The 14,627-nt window shown below is 43.6% G+C and overlaps 1 protein-coding gene across 2 annotated transcripts in view; it reads left to right on the top strand.

The window, feature by feature from the left end:
* Positions 1–14,627, top strand: part of LOC144508555 (peroxidasin homolog) — a 184,172-nt gene that overhangs the window by 58,460 nt on the left and 111,085 nt on the right. For both annotated transcript variants that reach the window (XM_078236611.1, XM_078236610.1), the window contains exon 2: positions 12,489–12,560. In XM_078236611.1, the coding sequence (XP_078092737.1) occupies positions 12,489–12,560 (72 nt within the window). The remainder of the gene's footprint in view (positions 1–12,488; positions 12,561–14,627) is intronic.

Below are 14,627 nucleotides of genomic sequence, written 5' to 3'. Positions count from 1 at the left end.
ACTCGCACAGTCACTTAAAGCCGGAATTGAACCCAGGTCCCTGCCGCTGTGGAATGTGCTGAAATGGTCTGCAGCGGTTCTAGAAGACAGCTCACCACCACCTTCTCAAGGGCAATTAGTAATGGGCAATAAATGCTGGCCTAGCCATGGCACCCACATACTATGAACAAATTTTTAAAAAGTTCCTTTCAAGCAAGAGAGGTGTCTGTTCGAGAAATGTACATTTGCTTTGATATCACTTCTTCCTCCATTGGCATTCTTTGCAGTTCCAACCCCTCCTAGTTCTCAGTTCTTTTGTGTCGTCTCTCATTGGAATAGGCACCCACAGTGCATGTATTCCAAGCCAGATGTAACAATAACTTATCAGCAGTCTTCCCCTGCGGGCAAACACGCAGGGCTCTGTTGATTGACTCACTGGGCAGGATCTTCCGGTTGCGCTTGTTCTAAAACCGGAAAATCCTGCCTGAGGTCAACGGGCCTTTGCATGGTTCGCCCCCGCCCTCTACGACTCCTGTGGTGGGCGAGATGGGAAAATTCCCCCCATTGACTCCACAAAATATCCACTGTGCTGATAGCCGCAGAACATCCTCGCCTCTGACGCCAGGCTTCCTTGCAATGCCTGCTGGATCTTTTTGTTCGAATCATGCCTGGTTTTGATTGGTCAGGAGGCACTGGCAAACTTTGGCCAACTGAATTTGATGCAGCTGCACCTTTGTAGCCTCTCTAATGAATTCCCGGCTCAGTGTACTGGCCGGTGTATTATTGAATTGTGTCGGCGAGAAACATTTCTGGTTCAATCCCACACCCATGGGTGAACAAATTCCAACCAGCAAAGCAATCGAGTTTTTATAGTGTGTGTGTGTGTGTGTGTTAGAGGGAAAGAACTGCCCTGCATTCTAGCTCCTGAAAGGTGTCTGTGAATATTGGGTGAGGACTGGAAAATTGTTTTCTACCTATGGTTGGATTGTGCAACATTAATGTAATCAAATTGTAGAGTTGTCATAATTACATTGAATGTAAGATGTGTAGGTCTAATCACAGTAAAGTCCTCGCTGGCCAAAATGCCTCATAAGTTGACATGGTCTTTACCCTTCTTGATGGTTAGACCAACCCAATGTTCTGATCATAGCACTTATAATAGGATGGCATGGAAAGCAAATACCTTTTACGGCCACTATTAGTTTTCACAACAGATGTTTATATAATATGGATCATATCCAATTAGATGTCACATATCCTGATTGGTTTACAGCTGTGTATAAAATTTATTTTATGTCCGAGCAAATCTCCTGTGGCATTTCCCACAATAAATTAGATGGAGCGTGTCAATTCCCCGTTATAAAATTCTGTATTATTTTGCTGCAACAGAATGCGTGTTAATCCAGCTTGTACCTTTTCAGGGTACAAAGGCTAATTTTAATTCGGACACTGAGTCAAAGAGAGTTCAGCAGTGTTTAGTGAGCAAAGAAGGCGGATTAAAATGTGTTTGTCCGTATCAGGTTGCAAATCAGAAGTATTTGTGCCAAGTGTACACGTGTCCAATGTGGACCTGCTGTAATATTGCTAACAGCAAACGGGATAGTATACAGTTTTACAAGGAGAAGAAATGTTATAAAAAATTGTTATTATGCTCATTAACTTGAAGTCTATACAACAGTAATTCTACTACAGTTCTCTTTGATATCTTGTGTTTCTGTGTCAACTGTTTGATGGTAAGAAATGGTTAGATGCCGTGTTACAGAGAAACTGAGAGGCCTGTGTGGAGTGGTTAGGTATGGTGAACTAAGTGGTCTGACTCACTTTGTATCCTGTGATGGGAGGTTATCTCCAGGATTAAAGCAAAGTACACACACGTGTTTAAAGCTGTATCCCGCCAAAGTTTGTTTTATTTATTTCAAACTTCAAAAGAATTCTTCAAAATAGCAAATTAGCTTTTTTATTGCCATAAAGATATTATTAAACTTATTTTCAAATTAACTGACCAGCTACTTCACTGATTGTAGGCAGGCTGTTTGTCTTTTATTAATGCTTTAGTACATCATCTGACTTAGCATGAGTAATGTTACAGAAAATCTGTAAAACATAGAGCATAAATATTATCTCTCACACACGCAAATATTGACTGCATTTCAATACTTTATTCCAAGTGCAACACAATTTTCAATAGGAAGCATGTGTACACTTGATGCGTGGACTGGTGGGACAGAACTTGTCAAGGAGAAGGTTGAAAGAGACCAAAGATGTTGACTGCTGTATAAATCGTTGATCGCTAGTGTAATAATTCTGCCAAGGCTAGTCTTCCATCACCAAAAACCTTTTAATGATGGATAACACTGTACTCATGGCTTACAGCATATAGATGATACCCAGGAACCCACAGAACACTAATCTGGGTCGTAGCAATGGGTTTTAACCCCCTGCCCACTGCTCACCTCCCATAGCCCACGAAGCCTATGGGTGAGATCAATTAATGATGCTCCATGCCCTTTGTGGCCGCCATGACAGCGAGATATCTAAAAGCAGTGCAAAGTAATAAGACAATTAATTCAGAGGCTGGTTTATATGCTACACTGATGAACTCCAGTCAACCTTTATTTTTTGAAGATTCGTTCAAAAGATGTGGGTGATTCTGATATTGAAACTTTTTTTTTGCCTGTCCCTTATTGCCTTGAGAAAGTGCTGGGTTGTCACTCTTTTGAACCACTGGACCCTGATGGCGGTAAGCTGGAAAGCTGAGCGTATTGACCCCGCAATAATGAAGGATGGGTGATGTGTGTTTGCACAGTGATAGGTGACTTGGAGCACCATGATATTACTACTCATGGGGCTGGAATTTTCACTCCCCCGCCAGCATGTCTGAAGGTGAGGGTATACATTGAAATCCAGCAGGTGACCTTCCCACCGCCTGTCAGCTGCCTCGATCTGTCTGAAATATTATGGTGGAATGGGGAGGTGGTGTGCAGCTCACCGACCTGGGTCCTTGAGGCCCAACATTGAGGCCCTGAAGTGACTCATTACAGTCCCCACTCCATTAATATTTTACCCACAAAGGTGTGGAGACCCACACCTTGAGGGAAACCAGATAGCTTTAGCTACGCAGTTTGGTTTCAGTCAACATGATGGATGTAGAGTGGGGGGGCGTGGGGGGAGGTGGGTGAGAGGTAGGGGTTTGGGGGGGTGCTCCTATGTGCCTGCCCCATCTCCATCCCCATTCCCCTTGCTGAGACCCCCATCCCTGGACTCTTCAGTGTGATGGCACTGTCTGTAATCCCAGCCGTGGACACCACACCCACTGGTGCTGTTGGGTCAACAGAGCTGCCAGCCAATCATTTGGCAATTGGTTGGCAGCTCTTTAAGATGGGAATTCCTCCCAAAAAAAGGGGTGGAAATCTCACTTGAAAAGAAATTGATGCTGTCCCCAGTGTTAAATTGCTGCCAGGACCACCGTCAAGAGCGGGTACATTCCCTTTTTTCCCCCCCTCCCCCACCCAGGCCTTTTAGCCGAGTGGGCAAGGACCATGGAACCCCGTAATATCCAGCCCTCATGAGCAATAAGACTGGGTAATACTGTTGAAGTAGGCTCATTGAGTTGTTGCAGTGCGTCCTGTAGATGATGCTGTCAAGTGGATTGAGTGGATGTTGAGCTCAGTGGCGAGAGCATTGGTCAAGTGAACTGATATGATTTGAAGTGGTGTTGAATTTATTCAGTGTCGGATCTGCACCCATCAACATCCACTCAATTATTTTCTGTTGTGTGCAGCCTATTCATTTAAGTGCTTGGAGCCATTAAAGGTCTTTTTGTGTGACTGACCACAGGCCCTAATTTAAAGGGGCTATCTTGTTCTCAGACTGCATGAGAACTTTTGTTGTTTTGCCACACAGTTTAGAAGGAGCATTGGCACCCATCCAGGTAGATGACTAGTTTTAATCACACTTGGGACCTAATGACATGGGAGGCGCTTTCAGAGATCAGGAGCTGAACCTCACATAGGGCAGAGGCTATAGATTGTCTAGCTCTTGTACACATGATGTTAAATACACAACTGGTCCAACTGGGTTCTGCCAAACCCAACTCTTGGCTACATGGCTCCAAAAATAAATTGAAATTGGTCTAGTTGCTGTATGTTTTGTTTGATTTGATTTATTTGATTAATTATTGTCACATGTATTAGCATACAGTGAAAAGTATTGTTTCTTGCACGCGATACAGACAAAGCATACCGTTCATAGAGAAGGAAAGGAGTGAGTGCAGAATGTAGTGTTACAGTCATAGCTAAGGTGAAGAGAAAGATCAACTTAATGCAAAGTAGGTCCATTCAAAAGTCTGATGGCAGCAGGGAAGAAGCTGTTCTTGAGTCGGTAGGTACGTGTCCTCAGACTTCTGTATCTTTTTCCTGAAGGAAGAAGGTGGAAGAGAGAATGTCCGGGGTGCGTGGGGTCCTTGATAATGCTGGCTGCTTTTCTGAGGCAGCGGGAAGTTTAGACAGAGTCAATGGATGGGAGGCTGGTTTGAGTGATGAACTGGGCTTCGTTCACGACCCTTTTGTAGTTCCTTGCGGTCTTGGGCAGAGCAGGAGCCATACCAAGCTGTGATACAACCAGAAAGAATGCTTTCTATGGTGCATCTGTAAAAGTTGGTGAGAATCGTAGCAGACATGCCAAATTTCCTTAGCCTCCTGAGAAAGTAGAGGCATTGGTGGGCTTTCTTAACTATAGTGTCAGCATGGAGGGACCAGGACAGGTTGTTGGTGATCTGGACACCTAAAAGTTTGAAGCTCTTGACCTTTTCTACTTCGTCCGCATTGATGTAGACAGGGACATGTTCTCCTTTACGCTTCCTGAAGTCGATGACTGTCTCTTTCGTTTTGTTGACATTGAGGGAAAGATTATTGTTGTCACACCAGTTCACCAGATTCTCTATCTCTTTCCTGTACTCAGTCTCGTCATTGTTTGAGATCCAACCCACTACAGTGGTTTCATCAGCAAACTTGAAAATCGAGTTGGAGGGGAATTTGGCCACACAGTCATAGGTGTATAAGGAGTATAGTAAGGGGCTGAGGATACACCCTTGTGGGGCACCAGCGTTGAGGATGATCGTGGAGGAGGTGTTATTGCCTGTCCTTACTGATTGTGATCTGTGGGTTAGGAAGCTCAGGATCCAGTCGCAGAGGGAGGAGCCGAACCTCAGGCCGTGGAGTTTGGAGATAAGTTTCGTAGGAATGATGGTGTTGAAGGCTGAGCTGTAGTCAATAAATAGGAGTCTGACATAGGTGTCTTTGTTATCTAGGTGTTCCAGGGTTGAGTGCAGGGCCAGGGAGATGGCATCAGTTGTGGACCTGTTGAGATAGGCAAAATGACCATCATCCCAGTACCTTAGAAAAACCAAGCAGCGTGCCTTCATGACTATCAGCCGGTGGCTTTGACATCCACCATTATGAAGTGCTTCGAAAGGTTAGTCATGGTACGAATCAATTCCAGCCTCCCACACTATCTGGATCCACTACAGTCTGCCTACCGCCGCAACAGGTCCACAGCAGACGCCATTTCCCTGGCCCTGCACTCAATCCTGGAACACCTAGATAACAAAGGCACCTATGTCAGACTCCTATTTATTGACTACAGCTCAGTCTTCAACACTATTATTCCCACAAAACTCATCTCCAAACTCCGTGGCCTGGGCCTCGGCACCTCCCTCTGCGACTGGATCCTGAACTTCCTAACTCACAGACCACAATCAGTAAGGATAGGCAACCACACCTCCTCCATGATCATCCTCAACACCGGTGCCCCACAAGGCTGTGTTCTCAGCCCCCTACGATACTCCTTATACACCTATGATTGTGTGGCCAAATTCCCCTCCAATTCGATTTTCAAGTTTGCTGACGACACCACTGTAGTGGGTCGGATTTCAAACAATGACGAGACAGAGTACAGGAATGAGATAGAGAATCTGATGATAATCTCTCCCTCAATGTCAACAAAATGAAGGAGATTATCATCGACTTCAGGAAGCGTAAAGGAAATCATGCCCCTGTCTACATCAATGGGGACGAAGTAGAAAGGGTTGAGAGCTTCAAGTTTTTAGGTGTCCAGATCACCAATAACCAATCCTGGTCCCCCCATGCCGACACTATAGTTAAGAAAGCCCACCAACGCCTCTACTTTCTCAGAAGACTAAGGAAATTTGGCGTGTTAGCTACGACTCTCACCAACTTTTACAGATGCACCATAGAAAGCAATCTTTCTGGTTGTATCACAGCTTGATATGGCTCCTGCTCTGCCCAAGACTGCAAGGAACTACAAAAGATCATGAATGTAGCCCAGTCCATCATGCAAACCAACCTCCCATCCATTGACTCTGTCTACACTTCCCGCTGCCTCGGCAAAACAGCCAGCATAATTAAGGACCCCACACACCCCGGACATTGTCTCTTCCACCTTCTTCCTTCAGGAAAAAGATACAAAAGTCTGAGGTCACGTACCAACCGACTCGAGAACAGCTTCTTCCCTGCTACTGTCAGACTTTTGAATCGACTTACCTTGCATTAAGTTGATCTTTCTCTACAACCTAGCTATGACTGTAACACTACATTCTGCACTCTCTTGTTTCCTTCTCTATAAACGGTATGTTTTGTCTGTATCGTGTGCAAGAAACAATACTTTTCACTGTATGTTGATACATGTGACAATAATAAATCAAATCAGATCAAAAATCAAACTGTAATGGATCCAGACAATCTGAGAGGCTGGAATTGATTTGTACCATGACTAACTTTTTGAAGCACTTGATAATGATTGGATGTCAGAGCTATCGGACGATAGTCATTAAGGCACGCTGTCTGGCTTTTCTTTGGTACTGGGAGCTCAGATTGTTTTAACGAGAGGCTGAAGATGTCTGCTAATATCCCTGCCAGTTGGTCCACACAGGATCTGAGTGCTTGTCTGGGTATCCCATCCAGGCCAGTTGCTTTCCGTGGGTTGACCTTTGGGAAGGCTGCTCTGACGTCTTCAGTGGTGACCCCCAAATACAAGTTGGTCTGAGGCTTCCAGGGTGGAGGGCATGCCCTCACTGACCTCTTCCTCAAAACGGGCATAGAATACATTGAGCTCATCAGGGAGGGGTGCATTGGTGCCGGCGATTTTACATGCCTTCATCGTGTAGCCTGTTAAGTCTTGCCGACCTTGTTTCGTATTTAACGTTTGGACGTGTATGGATCTGTGATAATTGTACAAGCTTTTACTATGAATTATCCTTTTTAAAGCAATAGCCCTGTGTACATCCGATAATTTGCCATTCTTCTTATGTGAGGCTTGAGGGGAATTGTTGAGCAGGGGTCTAGGGATATCGCAGCTGAGTTCAAATCTGACTGCTATCCAATGACCTGTGCTGTAAATTGGATTAGCAGAGGAACCCCTGTCCATGATGTTCTTTTCCCTCTCGCCCTTACCCCCACTCCATACCCACATCCCATGCCCTGTTGAAACCACTTATTATGGCTCCCTATTAGCTGCTATCAGTTATCTTCAGTACAATCAGTGGAACCAACATGGGGCCTTCAGCAACTCATTGATAAACATAACTTGGTGAACTATTATGATTATTATTCAATTAACTGTATTTCATCTGTGAACAAATCTACCAACTGGATCAACAAAATAACATTGTGTAATTTGTTTCCAGTTGTCCAACTCTCGTGGGATAAATAGAATATCGCAAGCACAAAGTATTAGCGAAATTTGATACTTGCGAAAGAGCATTTTAAAATCAGAACCCTGTCACTGGTACAAAAGGATCTTTCTCTGCTGGTAATCTCTAATAAGAGCCAGATGCTTGTGCAGTGTGCTGGGGAATTCGACGTAAATGAGCTGATTTCCCCCCGCTGGCTTTCTATCAGCCTACATATCCATTTAAATCCATGTCCTCATCTGCAAAGCTCCCCGTGGTCTTGGCCTAGCTTACCTCTACAACAATAGTGGGCAACCTATGGCCCGGGGGCCACAGGCAGCCCATCTGGGTTCTGAGTGCAGCCCACGAGACAATTTGTTGACCGTTTCTCACGCACAGGATTGCTGAATGAGTTGCTGAAGGCCCCGTATTGAATCCATTCTGCTGATTTTTGTCCACGTAGTTTTTTTTTCCTGCTGGCATGAGTGAAGTGATATGCATGTAAAACAAGGGCAGTAAAGTGACGTACATGCTGATTGCACATACTCTGCGTCCAAAGCGTGAAATATTTAATTTGCCTTTACCATTTGAAGTTGATAATTGGAATTAAGCATTTTCTATATTTGATTTGATTTATTATTGTCACATGTATTAGTATACAGTGAAAAGTATTGTTTCTTACGCGCTATACAGACAAAGCATACCATACGTAACGAAGGAAAGGAGAGAGTGCAGAATGTAGTGTTACAGTCACGGCTAGGGTGGAGAGAAAGATCAACTTAAATGTGAAATAGGTCCATTTCAAATGTCTGATGCCAGCAGGGAAGAAGCTGTCCTTGAGTCGGTTGGTACATGTCCTCAAAATTTTGTCCCAACAGAAGAAGTGGAAGAGAGAATGTCCGGGATGCGTGGGGTCCTTGATTATGTTGGCTGCTTTTCTAAGGCAGCGGGAAGTGTAGACAGGGTCAATGGATGGGAGGCTGGTTTGCGTGATGGACTGGGCTTCATTCACAATCCTTTGTAGTTTTTTGCGGACTCATTATGAAATATTCAGTTTGTATTAAGTGTATTTAATGTAGTCAACAAACAAAGAACAAAGCACAGGAACAGGCCCTTCGACCTACCATGTATGTGTTGACACAGATGCCTCTCCAATCTAATATTTTCTTGCCTCTATGTGGTCCATATCCCTCTATTCCCTGCCTATTCATGGATCTATCCAGATGCTCTTAAACACTATTGTAGCATCTGCTTCCACGACCACCTCCTGCAGTACGTTCCAGGCATTCACCACCCTCTGTGTGAAAAACGTGCCCCTTACATCTCTTTTAAACTTTCCCCCTCTCACTGTCAACCGATGCCCCTGAGTAATTGACTTCTCGACCTGGGAAAAAGACTCTGACTACCCACTCTATCCAAGCCTGTCATAATTTTGTGAACCTCTATCAGGTCCCCCCATATCCTCCGACATTCCAGTGAAAACAATCTAAGTTTGTTCAACGTTTCTTCGTAGTCCATACCCTCCAAACCCAGGCAACATCCTGGTAAATCTCCTCTGCACCCTTTCCAATGCATGAACATCCTTCCAGTAGGTGCTGACCAGAATTGTACACAATACTCCAAATGCGGCCTAACCAAAGTCTTATACAGCTGCAACATGATTTTCCAATTCCTATACTCAACGCCCCGACCGATGAAAGCAGCATGTCATATGCCGCCTTGACATCCTTGTCCACCTATGTTGCCACCTTTAGGAAACTGTGGATCTGCATGCTTAGATCCCTGTGTATGCTAATATTTCAAAGAGCTCTACCATTTACTGTATATTTTCCTTCTGCAGTAGACCTTCCAAATCACATAGTCATGGGGTAATGGTGAGTGAACAAGCCTGATTTCAATCTTGTAGCCTACTGAACCACTCATGCAGCCCACCCACCAGCCTAGGTTCCCATCACTGCTGTACAACCTCATTCAGCCCCATGAATATGTTCTGGATTCTCTTGGCACTGCCTTTGGATGCACAGTCCTCTGCCAGTTAGTACTGGCATTCTCAAAGTCCTCGAAGCTGATTTGCAGTCTGCACTGGTTCCCTGAAAGAACATTCTACCTAATCCCACTCTCCTGCCTTATCCCCGTAACTTTGCACATGATTTATTTTCAGATACAATCTAAATCCCTTTTGAATACCTCGACCAAACCTGCCTCCACCTCCCCCTCAGGAAGTTCCAGACCCCAACTACCCTCTGCATGAAAACATTTTTCCTCGCATCACTTTTTTCCTCTTTTACCCGTTATTTAGAATCTGTGGCCTTGAGTTCTTGATGATCTCTTGAGTGGGAATGGTTTCTCACTATTTACCCTCCATACCCCTCCGGATCTTGAGTATCTCAATTAAGTCTCCTCTTTGCCTTCATTTATCCAAGTACCTGAGTTCAAATCCAACCATGGCAGATGGTGAAATTTGAATTCAATAAAGACCCAGAATTAAAAATCTAATGATGACAATGAAACCATTTCCAGCATCACTGTAATTTGCTTTTAAAAGAAAGAAACCCCTTGTCCAAAAAAACCCATCTGGTTCACTAATGTCCTTTAATGATTCTTAGCGACTTGACAGGGTAAATGCTGAGAAGATGTTTCCCCTCATGGGAGAGTCTTGGACCAGAGGACGTAGCCTCAAAATAAAGGGGCACCAATTTAAGACTGAGATGTGGAGTAATTTCTTCTCTGAAGCTTTGAAACTCCTTGCCACAGAGAGCTGTCCTTGTGTATGTTTAAAACTGAGATAGATTGATTTTTGATCAGCAAGGGAATCAAGGGTTACGGGGAAATGGCAGGAAAGTGGATGTGAGGATCAGCCATGATCCTATTGAATGGCAGAGCAGACTTGAGGGGCTGAACGGCCTTTCCTGTTTCTATTTCTCATGGTATTATGGTCTAATGTCCTTTAGGAGAAGAAATCTGCTGTCCTTACCCGGTCCAGCCTACATGTGACTCCATTCCAGATGTGGTTGACTATTAACTGTCCTCTGAAATGGCCTGGCAAGCCATTCAGTTCAAGGGCAATTAGGATGGGCAATAAATGCTGGCCCAGCCAGTGATGTTCGCATCCCCTGACTGATTAAACAAAAACAGTAACTGCACTTTAGAAATATTTCCAGAAAATGTAGGAAAATCTCAGCAGGTCCGACAGCACCTGCGGAGAGAGAATAGAGCCAATGCTTCGAGTCAGGATCAAGACCCATGAAGGAAGTGAGATCAATTTCAGCAACCAGCCCTTCTTTTAAAAAAAATCAATATAATTTGCCTGAAGCCAAAAGAAATGATGGTGGGACAACAGGAATGGTGGTAGAGATTAGATGGCACCAGAGATCTAAGGAATGATTCCTAGCTTGTGTTACCTACAACAAGGGTTCGGGATGATGAGAAGTAGGGGTGATGTTGCCAACTCAGTGACGATCAGGCAAAAGAAGCAAAGTTAGTGCAAGGGAGACGACTTTCTGCAAAGCCCAGGAAAACACTCGTGGATCACATGGCTTGAAACATTCCATGTAAAAACAAAACCCGTTACATTATCTTGACCTGGTTCCTGCACAATTCTGCTGTTGGGATTTGTGCCACGCAGATTCCCAAATGCCAAAGCTAAAATGCTGTCGCAGCATCAAAGATGTCATCAGGGCAACAACTTGGACCCCTGGTTTGCATCAGAAGCCATTGAAGATAAACTGTTGCAGCCTCAGGCTAGTTAGTGAACGCGGATGATTTTATCCCTTCCGGCACTGTTCCTGATCGTGGAGCTGAGAGTTAAATTCAATCCCTCTAATGGCATTATTTAATCCTGTTATTTTATTGATTAGATTGCTTTTCAATCTGCTAACCTCCTGGAAATACAAGTCGAGTTCATGCAATCATTATGGAACCCTTTAAACCCGGGTGTACTGGTGAATCGGCAATGCACTGCAATGCTAGTTTATCTTGTGCTGCCTGAAACTGAACTGTCTGGGTCTGACCAAGCCTCTGTACAACCAAAGCACAACTGTCTGCCCTTTGAGAAAGGCCTTTTTTTAGCTTTTTCGATTTTTTTTGTAACTGTGTGCTAACCTTTAATAATTTATGTACATGGACGCTGAAATCCCTTTTTTCATCAACAGTTCCTATACGTTAACCATATTACGATCTCTCTTTCTTGGATCCAGTATGGAGCTCTGTGTGCCAGAGATTTTCCCACTCACTTAGTCTGATCACATCCCGTTGCAACTTCCTTTCCCATCCACACACCCTATTGTGCTTGCTTGATTTCTGCAAACTTGGATACATAACTCTCTATTCCTTCATCCAATTCGATGTATATCTGTTGAAACAGTAAGAAGTCTCACAACACCAGGTTAAAGTCCAACAGGTTCATTTGGTATCACGAGCTTTCGGAGCGCAGCTTCTTCTTCAGTGCTCTGAAAGCTTGTGATACCAAATAAGCCTGTTGGACTTTAAACCTGGTGTTGTGAGACTTCTTACTGTGCCCATTCCAGTCCAATGCCGGCATTTCCACATCATATCTGTTGTAAAGCTGAGGACTCCGGACAGATTCCTGGAAGCACCATATGTCACATCCTAATAATCGCAACGCATTTTGTTTGTCCCCACCTTCTGTCTCTTATCTCCCCACCAATTACCAAACCATATCACCATCACCTCCAATGCTGTGTGCTTTCACTTTTGCGAATATTCTCTTCTTTGCCAAAATGTGGTGGAATTTTACCTCATGAAATTTTTTTAAATGCTTGTGTTTGTCACGCATGTAACGCAAAAAAATTATATGTTGCAGGGATCTGCGATTCAATCGTATTAAGGAAATTCGTCCAGCAGCCTTTAGGAGACTGAGGAATCTGAACACATTGTGAGTACAATATTTCTTTCTTTTTCCAGAACCATTTTTATTCTCTTCGTGTGGGCGTATGTATTAGACGAAGGGTCATCCAGACTCCAAACGTTGGTTCTATTCTCTCCACAGATGCTGTCAGACCTGCTGAGTTTCTCCAGCATTTTCTGTTTTTGTTTCAGATTCCAGCATCGGCACTTAAAATTTTTAAGTTTTTAAAGTTTAAAGTTTATTTATGAGTGTTACAAGTAGGCTTACATTAACACTGCAATGAAGTTACTGTGAAAATCCCCTAGTCGCCACACTCCAGCGCCTAAGAATTTAGCATGGCCAATGCGCCTAACCAGCACGTCATTCGGACTGTGGGAGGAAACCGGAGCTCCCGGAGGAAACTCACGCAGACACGGGGAGAACGCCATGCAGACAGTGACCCAAGGCTGGAATTAAACCCGGATCCCTGACACTGTGAGGCAGCGGTGATGACCTCTGTGCCATCATGCCGCCCAGTATTTTGCCTTTATACATATTAGAGCTTGGAAAATGTTGACAATTAAACCATCTGAGTGTTTTGTGTACTTGGGGTTGGTTCCAGGATCTGCCCAATGCAAAAATCACTGTGTGGCATTTTATGTTCTGCTGGAGTTTGGATTCCCTCCTGACTAGTGGGGGTGGATCTTTTATTAGTAGTAGTTGGGCAGAAAGTCTGGCAGCTTGGAAAGGTTAATTGGATTATAAATGTTAAGTTTTTGACAAGTTTTGTATGGTAAATTTGGGTGGAGGTAGCTGGCTTTATTGACGTAGCTATTATTATCTCTGTGGCCCTTTTGAAGCTGATATTACTGCAGATATCAATTGACCCAAAGCAGCTGTAAGCAGCATTGTGCGAAACGTTGTGTTACGGTTACAACTCTTTGACTTTAAGGGTTGAATGAACATGTCGATGGTTAGACATTCTGCTGCGTTGAGTTGTTTCTATCAGTGCTTTACCTGGAAACCATTATAATTCACAGTTCCACAAGGAAAGAAACTTTTATATGGCTAGATGCTTTCATTCCTTCTACAAAGAATGCTGCTGCTTATCAAGTCTGATGTTTGCATTTCCATTGAAATGGACAACACTTGAACCTCCTTGAACTGATGATTGATGACATGTTCTTGGGAATAAAAATAAAGAATCTTTTTTTTAACTCTCTTTCTTCCTCGCAGCTGTGTGTGCATTCATTCAGACTGTTTGAGCAATGTCACTGGTCACACTTTTATTTTAAGTCCACTGTATATTTGTTATGGTCTGAAATATCTCTTCCTCCACATTTCTTTTTTCTCCTTGGGTCTTTCATCTTGAGTTAGTTGCTAGGAAGCTTGCGACAGTGGCCCCACAATGTTGCCATAACCTCCAGATCACTCCACAGCCACATTCAGGAACCTGATCTTCCCAGATTCCATAGCAGTACATCAACTGTCCCTTTTAAAAAGAAAATTCATCACATTCAATATGTTAGATAGTTTCAAAATGTAATAAAATGCGGGTGAACACATGGTTCCAGTGAGCTAACTTTTTAAAATAATTATTGAAATTTAAAATGAAAGGTTAAATTGATGCATGCACTCTCTTCCAAGACAGAATTTCACCTGTCGGAAACACTTATCAGCAATGTTTTGAGTGCTCACATATGTTTTTCGGTCTATTAAAATAAATTGGTGTAAAATCACTGGTAGGGATAAGGTTAAATGATTTCCTACTTGCCATTACTGGCACTCTGGCTCCATGCCAAGAGTTGGCATTTCTTAAATGTGCCATGCAGGATAAACATTGACTAACTCTAAGCTTAAATTGTCAGTGTTGAAGGTCTTAAGTACTTGAAGCAAAGGCAGCTGGACCAATCCCTAGCAAAAGCCACTGCGCCAGGAACATTTCGATCATTTTTTATTCTCAAGTGGTTTATTTTAATTTTTCACCTCCCTTTGGTTTTTTTACATTGCTCTTCAACCTTTTTTACTCACCCCCTCCAAACTGAGTAGATGGACCTTTCAATTGATCCCCATCAGTGTCTGGTAACTTCAAAGAGTTTGAGTGGGGCATGAATT

This window comes from Mustelus asterias, chromosome 20, assembly GCF_964213995.1.
Source record: "Mustelus asterias chromosome 20, sMusAst1.hap1.1, whole genome shotgun sequence".
Classification (NCBI taxonomy): Eukaryota; Metazoa; Chordata; class Chondrichthyes; order Carcharhiniformes; family Triakidae; genus Mustelus; species Mustelus asterias.
This window is presented reverse-complemented; position numbering and strand designations above follow the sequence as displayed.